Source organism: Nicotiana attenuata, unplaced genomic scaffold (assembly GCF_001879085.1).
Source record: "Nicotiana attenuata strain UT unplaced genomic scaffold, NIATTr2, whole genome shotgun sequence".
NCBI lineage: Eukaryota > Viridiplantae > Streptophyta > Magnoliopsida > Solanales > Solanaceae > Nicotiana > Nicotiana attenuata.
Genome location: NW_017670469.1, coordinates 384,313 through 394,458, shown reverse-complemented (window position 1 = coordinate 394,458; position 10,146 = coordinate 384,313). Strand labels below are relative to the sequence as shown.

General features: G+C 38.5%; 1 protein-coding gene across 1 annotated transcript in view; it reads right to left on the bottom strand.

The window, feature by feature from the left end:
• LOC109239865 (RNA-binding protein Musashi homolog 1-like) overlaps positions 1-6,995 on the bottom strand; it is a 10,886-nt gene extending 3,891 nt beyond the window's left edge. The window contains exons 1-2 of the mRNA XM_019406458.1: positions 6,872-6,995; positions 6,560-6,830 (exon numbers count right to left, since the gene is read on the bottom strand). Of these exons, the coding sequence (XP_019262003.1) occupies positions 6,560-6,830; positions 6,872-6,995 (395 nt within the window). The remainder of the gene's footprint in view (positions 1-6,559; positions 6,831-6,871) is intronic.
• Positions 6,996-10,146: the final 3,151 nt, after the last annotated feature.

Below are 10,146 nucleotides of genomic sequence, written 5' to 3'. Positions count from 1 at the left end.
CACTTTCCCCGTGATCTTCGAGGCGGTCGTTCTCAACTCTGTTTACTGAGCCGGACATTTTTACCTGAAATCAAAGGATCTTGGACAAGAAAAAGTGTGAAAGATGATATGCGTTTGTGTAATGAAACTAGCAAGAGAATAATCACTATTATTTTTACCCCCACAGTGGGCGCCAAACTGTTTACCGCGAAAATGGTAACGATAATTAAATTTATAAAATGGGATTCTAAAAATATGTGATCTATTCCCGAGCTAGTTGTTACAGCACATAATGCTAATAATATGAAATTTAACGATGGAGCGTGAGTCAAAACGAGATAATGATCGAACCGGAGGGCCTGCTACCCGGATGTAGGTTTGGTCGATGGGGGCTTCGGGGTCGACCTCGAGATCGAGCTCGGGCTATCGGGGTCAATCGAGGGTAGCATAATAGTTAGAGATACGATCAAATAAAGCTCTTTATAGCCGAAACTAAATTATACGACGAAGAACACATATAAAAAATTGAGAGCACATATAAAGGCGAAGAATATCGAGGTATCCTCGGATCAGTGGGAGCCAATAAGTTTTTAGTAAGAAGAGAAAGAGAGAGAGAGATATTATTGCACTTGTGAAGAAAATGGAGTAACATCAGTCCTTTACAAGGTAGGGCGAGTCCCCTTTATATAGGAGAGGAACTCAGTCACGAATACATGTATATTTAATTTATGAAATACGGAGATGTGATGGCTTGATGCAACGCCTCAGCGTAGGCGATAGATAGGCCGACCCTGTCAGACTCAACCGCGTGTCTCGGGGGCTTCCCCTCTTTGTCTTTATCTCGGCCTCGAACCGGGCCTTGACAAGCCCCGAAGGAGAAGACTAAGTCGTGGGTTCATATCCTCGAGGTCTCGAGGTACCTCCCCGAGATAACTTAATGGTGGGAAATCGGGCCCTCTGATTTCACCGCGTACATTGTGACTTGATCTCAGTCCTAGGTTTATACTATGTGTCAAATTCACTCATTTCGACTGCTCACTTGGCAAGTCAACCTGAAATTTCAGGTTTGTGAAGGATATTCCGCGGGGAAAAGGTTGTCACCACGGCTATCGTGTGACATTTAAAATAAGGCCTAAGCTTTCCAGCGGCGATCAAAAGAGCTAAGGCTAATTTTTTTAGGTGTGGGTAGCAAGTTTCCGCTCCCGTTAAAATTTTACTAACATAATAAACAGGAGATTGTGTACCTTCATCTTCAAGCAATCGAGTTACCTCTTCTTTGACAAATTTATTTCTAACCTCGGGTGTTTCTTCTTCCTTACCGGAGGGATTATTATATCTAAGCTTAAATTATGCACGGCCACCTCTGACTGAATACCTGTCATATCCACATGCGACCATGCAAAATAATCAATGTTAAATTTAAGAAATTCTATGAATCCTGACCTGAGCTCGGGGTTTAATCATGTCCCCAAGTGGAACTTCCTCTCCAGGAATTTCTCAAACAGTGTCACCTACTCGAGTTCTTCCGCTATGGATTTGGTTGCATCTGTTTCTTTCGGTACTTGGAACTATATTGGTACCTGATAAGAGTCCGACGACTCCTCCCCCTTCTTGTCTTCGTTTGGCTCGGGAGTGGGCGTCGGTTCCTGTAATTGCTATGCCTCATGCTCCTTCCCTTTGCTACTAAAAACCGAGATCGCGTTCATCTCCCTTGATGTTGGTTGGTCTCCTCTTATTTGTTTAATTCCCTACGGAGCTGAGAATTTCAGAAGTTGATGGTATGTTGATGGCACATCCTTCATCTCATGTATCCATGGTCTCCCAAGAATATTGTAGCCCATATCGCCATCTACTACTTTAAGAGGGTCGTCTTTATTACCCCTTCGGCATTTGTAGGCAGCAGAATCCCCTCGGGTTGTTACGCTTGCTAAATTGAATATATATATATATATATATATATATATATATATATATATATATATATATATATATNTGTGAAGGAAGATGATGATATTTCAAGTGATGGATCTTTCCCACTTACACCGCATAGCGTGAGCCATTCGAGAATCAATCTGTGTGACAATCCAAGCTACTCCTTATCATCCACAACAATCATGCAAACCATGGTGACATGTGGAAGAGCGGTTGGCAAACTTGACGGAAGCAATCGCTGGCTTGACCAAGTGCATGCAAAATCAAGATGCTAGAATCGACAAACTAACTGACAGGGTGGGAACCTTGATGGAAGAAGAATCCAACCCATGCACATGGCAAGCTCCCAGAGGTTCCAGAGAGTAATTCTCCCCCAAGACAAGTAGCATCCGCTAGGGCTATCCCTATCTCATCTGAAGGGATGATTCCAATCGATCAACTAAAGGAGTTCATTGAAGGAACTATTAAAAACAAGTACAAAGTTGCTACCAGGTCCTCTCTTACATACGCAAAGTCATATACTGCGAGGATCGATATGTTGAAGATGCCTGCTGGCTATCAACCTCCAAAGCTTCAGCAGTTTGATGGAAAAGGCAATCCAAAGCAACACGTGGCACACTTCGTTGGGACATGCAACAATGTTGGGACTTATAGAGATTACCTCATCAAGCAGTTTATCCGTTCGCTAAAAGGAAATGCTTTTGATTGGTATAAAGACCTCGAGGCGGGATCTATTGATAGTTGGGATCATTTAGAGCAAGAGTTCCTCAGTCGCTTTTATAGCACAAGGCACACTGTGAGCATGGTGGAACTTACAAACACTCGTCAACGGAAAGGTGAACCAGCTATCGACTTTATCAATCGTTGGAGAAATTCAAGCCTCAACTGCAAAGACAGGCTTAGTGAAGCTTCTAGCATAGATATGTGCATCCAAGGCATGCATTATGGACTGCGCTACATCTTGCAAAGTATCAAACCTAGCACATTTGAAGAACTTGCAACTCATGCCCATGACATGGAGTTGAGCATGGCCTTTGCTGGAAATGAAAGTCTACCTATCTATGAACCTCGCAAAGGGAATGACTAGCAAGAAGTCAGGAAATGGAGTAAGTTCGTACCCAAGTTTGAAAACAAAGAAGCTATGAATATCAACACATCACCTATGAAGTTCACGGCGAAGGTGAACAAAAAGCAGAGTACAAAATCCACTTCTTTTCAAGATAAGACAAGTGGAAAGTTGACTCTTAAAGAAATGAAAGAGAAGGAGTACCCATTTCTGGATTTTGATGTGCCAGCATTTTTTGAAGAACTCCTCGAGTTAAATCTCGTTGAGCTTCCGGAGATGAAGCTGTAAGGCCCCGAAAAACTTCGCTAAGTAATTTAGGATTTTGTCATGTCGGGTAGGCTAATTATAATATTTTATGTTCTATTAAAATGATGTATATCAATTGGATATGATAAATAAGTGTATAAGTCATAATGTGGGGTCTAATGAGAGGCTTAAGTCTAAGTCAAGTTAGAAAATTACATAATAGGCTAAAATTCCAAAGGAGTTCGCGCAAGTCCAAACTTTGGACGAGCATATCTACATGTATATATGGTGTTATGTGATGAAGAACCTATTAAATGAAAGATCTTCGAGTCTAGTTCCCAACGCTCAAACCGTTCGTCATTTGGACATCCTACACAAAGTTATGATCAAATTACCAAAGGCTAGATCTGCGATCAATTTTGCGACCGCAAAACGGTTCCGCGGACCGCATAAGCATCACATAGTAGAGCAGAGATGGGCAAACTATTATGCTGTCGCATATTGATTATGCTGTCGTATAATTGATTATGTTGTCGTATAATTGATATGCTACAATTCTGCTGCTCACAAAACGATTATGCTTTATAGCATAATTGCACCACATAATTGACTTCGGGGGTCATTTTTGGAAATTTTCATATCCGATCCAATTTTGATAAATAGGCTTGGGGCTTTATTTGGGGCTATTTCCTAATGAATCTAGAGAGAGGTGAGAGCATATATTGAGAGAAAGAGGGAACCTATCCTTCCAATCACCCAATCTTGCACAAATTTTCAAGAATCAAGGAAGCTAATCTCTAGCTCATTATCCTTCCGGGTAAGTCCTACTTCTAAGATTTCATATAAGAGATTATGACTTCAAAAATATATTGTGGGGTTAGAAATAGGCCATGCATGTGACACTAAGTTATAGTATGTGGGATTAATGAACTATTTTGGGTTGTTCTTGTTGAAATTGGTTGAGGGAAGAAGGAATTTCCATTGTAGAACCTTGTAGTCTATTTCACATGATTAGGTGTTTGATGAAATTCCTAAGAGAGTTACACCATGGGAAATCTTTCTAATTATTAATCGATTTTCTCTATCTCCTTATAGATTATTATTGCTAGAGGTGTTGGTGTGTTGTAGTAACTTAAGGAAAGCTCAACTAGGTATGTTGGCTAAACTTCCTCTCTCGGAATTGAATTCCATAATGTTTCCGTAAGTTTAAGTATGATCAGCCCAAACCCCTAATTTCTACGTTTCGGGTTATCCCCTATAAACTCATAAAACTTAATTAATTCGAGCGAGCCTTATATTGAACGATAGATGTTTAAAGTATGGGTTGCTTATAAAATGGTGTGGCTTTGAGTTGTACCTTAATTGAAAACTGGTATACCAATTAGGTGAGGAAAACTCGATATGCTGAATACTCCTAATTGCTCGTATGTGTACTAAAAGTCCTGATTGAGTGTGTTTAGTTGCTGATAAACTATAAAGAGGTTTGAAAACGAATTAAATGAAGTGCGGAAATAGAGTGTGGATAACGTCTATAATTGTGCCTAGGGATGCCTATGAAATGAGAAAATTTATGAAACAGATTACGAAACGAGCCTCGACTCAACTGTTTTAAGATGACTTCAAAAAGTAGAATTTGCCTAAAAGCTCTATTTGGCTAAAACCCCCTCTTCTTAGAAATTGAACCCCCCATGGTGTCCATACGATTGATGTAAGTTTCAACCATGATTGATGTAGAAAATGATATTCCGAACGGGCTGGTTTTGTAAGAATTTATGTGCAATATGTATTTGAATGCTCGCATTATGCTATCTCACTTGATGATGTATTGAAGATATGGGATATGTGTTAAATTGCCAAAGTATGTGAAAGCCTCTATATGCACACGATTCATAATTTTCTCCTGTGTGCACTTAATATCTTGAATTGAAAGGCTTGTTGACGAAATTGATATTAATGTGAAATATGTGGAAAGAACTCGAATTATGAAATGCGGTCAAGTGCCAAGTGTGACATAACTATTGTGGCCACTAGTGCCGAAGAAATTAAAATGAGTGTGGGAAATGTGGAATGAGATGATTGATGGAAAATGGAAATGTCTTGAGTAAGACGACCTAGTCAATCGGGCCGTGATCGGACATGCCGCACACATGGTGGTATTGTGCAGAAAATTGAAACCGAAATTGAAACGAGAATTGAGATTATAGAGGATGTCTCCAGTGAGATGACCTAGCCGATTGGGTCGTGATCAGACTCCGTGCCAAGAGTACGGTGGCATTATGAATAGTGGCATTGTGAACAGTGGTATTGTGGATAGTCGTATCGTGAACTGTGGTATTATCGGTGCTAAAGATCTCCCAACTATAAATATGTATTACTTTCGTATTTTGAAAATTGTTATGTTTCAATTGGGCATTTGGATATTATTGATTGTGACTTGCTGTTTCTATGGATTTTCTTTTCTTGTATGGTTATTCTATTTTGAAAGATTATTTTTAGATTTACATACTAGTACTACTAGTAGTCCTACCCGCGCGATGCGCGGTCAATATTAAAAAAAATATTTGTCACTTTGTTAATTTTTTGATGTTACATTTGGAATTATCACAATGATTTGATTCTCCTATTCTATATAAATAGAATAGATATTGTCTGAATTTTAATAAATAAAATCTCCATTAAATTAAAGGGACTTATATAGTCATCAAATAATTTTTTGTTATGTATTTTTATTTATTATATTATCCAATATTTAGTATAATTATATTGTTAATAGAAATTATTAGCATCTTACTTGTTTAATATTTTTGTCTGCTAATTTTTTTTTGTAACACAATAGAAGATATATATTCTATTACTCTTGAAAATATTTTTTTATTTTAAATTTTATTATATTTTTTTCGATAATATTGTTTGAATTTTAATGAATAAATACACTTTTTATTTCAAAAAAGAAAAATTAAAATGATTTAAAATGAAATAAAGAAATTGATTAACATAAACCAACCTTCACCCATGTTTGAGTAGTTAATTTAGATAGTTAATTTTCTTGTTAATTTCAATAGATAATTTTTTTGTTATTAACAATCATGCATACTTTTCTAAATCCTGTATTGTCAAAGGTTTAATAGAGTCATCCTGAAAATGAGTCAGCAAGGATTGGTTATATCACTTACGCCTTCCTTTGTCCATGTATTGCAAATATTTCCTAAGAATAAGGTGTCATTAATGTCCTCACTTGGAGCAGTGCCACATCGCTTTCTCCGATGTCAAAAAAATAAATTTGAATCATAGTGCAATTCCAAATATACACAAATATGACTTGGAAAAAAATCATACACAACTGAGTTTCTCATTTCAGACAAAGCACGGCTTGCTTGCTCCTTAGTTGCAAACTTCACGAATGCGTATCCCTTATTCTTGTTCGTTGACACCTCTCTGTGCATTCGGATATCAATTACCTCTCCAACATGCCGGAACACCCTTTTTAGATCCTCCTCCACAGCATCACGGTCTAACCCACCAATAAATACTTCCAGCTCTTTCCTCTTCATTCGTTCCTTTGCATGGGTAGCCAGTTGAGCACGCTCATCATCTAGTGTCTCAGCTTCTTCACAGTGCTCGGTACACCATCTTTTACAAACTCTTCACCATTCTCTTGATCAGCAAAAGCCTCTATTTTATCTTCACCAGCTTCGTCAACAGAAATATCCTTTCCCTTCATCGTCTTGTCGCGGTATCTTCCATGTGCATTATCATGCCTCCAATTCCTCATTTTTTTTTCTGTAGATCATGTCATGAATTGTGTCCTTCAACAAAAAGGGACTCCATTAAAATTAATATAACGAACAACCGTTTCTAATTCTTTCTCCGCTCTACTTATTCGACCCGTCTTCCACTGATGCTATGTATCATATCTGAATTCTAAGGTATTGACTGCTGATTGTATGTAAAATTGTGTGTGACAAAGAAGACATAATAGTAGTTAAGAAGATGAATGGGACGAAAGGGAAGTTTTTTTTGGCTTTTTTAGGGAAGTAAACGGATAAGAAGGCAGAAGGAGCCTTTCAAAGGGTGCTTTAATTTTTACTCAATACGTGGATGCTTTAAAATCAGTTTTCTTTTTTATAGTGGAAAAAACGTGCCCTTTAATTGTGCCATGTAAAATCAGTTAATTTTTAAAAAAGTAAAAAATTCTGAAATTTTGTATTCTAAAAAATAAAACTGCCTGAAATTTTGAATTCCGGAAAAAAAAAAGCTATCCTTTACATTTTTTTTTTAAATATATTGAAACTCCAACAAAATTGGAGAATTGTCCAAAATTTTTTTACGTGTCAATTTAATGTTGCGCCACTTATCATCATAATATTTCTTTGCCTCTCCTATTATATATAAATATATTCGACAGTACTAACGTCCCTTTTGCCGGGGCGCTGCATCTTTAATGGATGCAGGTGGTTCCACAGTAGGCGACAGTGATCAGTGATAGCGATACGCTCCTTTCAGCTAACTTGGTGATCCCCACTTCATTTCGGGGTCCTGTGTCATTTGGTTATCGTGTACTTTGTATTTTGAGGTATAGCCGGAGCCTTGTTGCCGGCATTTCCATATTACTCTTCAATTGTACTTAGAGGCTCCATAGACAGTTGTGGGTGGTGTTGGATATTGGAAACTAAATTAGAAATATTGGTATTTGGCAAATATATTTTTCTTCACATCTATAAAAATTATAATATTTTGGATATTATGGTTGAAACAGCTAATGGAAACAAAATGGAAGTTGTTATTGAAATATTTACAATGTATGATTAATGGATTTCATCTCCTCTTTATTCATGAATTAGTTGGAGTAGAATGAAACCTAACAAGCATGCGCAGTCGGGTTTACTCGGTTGAGCACCGGTCGCGCTCCTCGTTTTTTGGGGTGTGACAGAAGCGGCCAAATGAAGCTGGGAGAATGAATGACCCAAATTAATACAAATACCATCGACTTGTGAGCCACCCTCTAGAGAAATGCTTTGTCTTCAAGGACAAAGTTATGGACTTAGCTCATGAAAAAAAAGATTGTGCTTGAAGATGAGAAATCAAGCGCAAACCAAGTCTCTATCACCTTTGATTCATTCAGTCAAGATGAATTATGTAGTTTTAAAGAAAGTATGGATGAAGAATTACTGGGGAACAACAAAGTTGAAGTTGATCAACATGATGATGATGAAGGTTGGAATTGGTGAGTCGTCGTAGGTGCCATAAAAGGTTCCCACGAAAAGAATCAATAAAACAACCTACAAGGAAGATGATGGTAAAAAGACCAAGGAAACGGAATCTAGTTAAGCATTTGAAGAAGGAAAAGTGAAAGTGCACCACCCTCAAATGCCATGACATCCAGTGACCTTGGTGGAGTTCTTTCCAAGTTGGTTCCGCATGAAGATTTTTCATAGTGGTAGTAAGGCCTGTTGCCACGCTGGCAAAGAGAAAAAAAAGAATGATGACCTACCGTTGGCACTATCTTTGGAAGAGCTCATCGAGTGTATTCCTCAAGAAGTTAATGCTAGCGAGGAAAAATTTACGTTCACAAATGACGGTCTTCTACTAGGTGACACTCCTCATAACCGCCCGCTGGACCTGGTTGGCCATATGCGCGATGAAAGAGTAAATCGAATTTTGGTTGATAGAGGATCCTCAGTGAACATCTTGCCAATTTGCCCTGTGAAAGAACTTGGCATTCCCATGAATGAACTCTCGGAAAGGCATGTGATGATTCAAGGATTCAACAAAGGGGGCAAAGAGCCATAGGCACGATCAGGTTGGGGATCACTATTGAAGATATGCAATCAAGTGCATGGCTGCATGTGATCGATGCAAAGACTTCATACAACGTCTTCCTTGGAAGGCCTTGGATACATGAGAATAAATTGGTTCCATCTACCTACCATCTATGTTTGAAGTACTACAACGGTGAAGTCGAGAAAAAGATTATTGCTGATGACGACCCGTTCACCGGCGCTGAGTCACACTTGGCCGATGCAAAGTTCTATTTGAAGAACCGTATTATGAAGGAGCTAAAACCTGATGATGTCACGAATGGCAAGAATGACGAGTCCATGACTAAAAGAGTTGGGGTGGCTGCTGGTAAAGCCAAAGCTATTACTGAGGAGGTACAACCTAACTCGAATAAATCTTATAGAGTGGATATTGTGTCTTATGGAAAGAAAGTAACTCATGCGCTCCAATATGTCCCTAAAAAGAAGAAAGATGAAAGTGAATCATCTGATCTCCAAACTAACACGCTAAAAGGGTTAACTCTTCCGGTCAAACGAATTGAGGCAGTAAAGTTGTCCTCAATGCCACTTGCAGGGTTTGTGGCCCAAAATCATTTGCAGAATGTGGCACTCCCTACAAAGAGAACATATGAAGGTCTTGATCCTAATGCTTATAGGCTATTTGCAAAAGCTAGATACAATCCTAACGAGCCATTAAAGTTAGGTAAGCTCCCATCAAAGATGCTACGAGGAAAATACATGAAGGTTTAGGATACAAGCAACTGTCACCAGTGCGCATCTCCATATGAAGGGCGAGCAACATTTATATCACTTTAAAAGATGAATCATCCGCTTCTAAAATGCCTTCTATCTTTGATCAACTTAGATAATCAACTGTCAGGACTTCCTTATTTGGAAGATTTGGTCCATTAAAGAAGGGGAACAAGTTCCAGAGAAATCATCAAAGCATAAGAACACCCGCTTCGCCTAGAATCCAGAAGATCTCTAAGGATTTTCAAAGATTGGTTCCTTCTAGAATGAGGCGACAAACAAAACATGTGGTTTCCTGTAAAGAAGTACTGAAGGTAAAGCCATACACTATGGTCTACACTAGGAAATTTGACGAAGACGAAGAAAGTGTGAGTTCTTCGTATCATGTTACTGCAC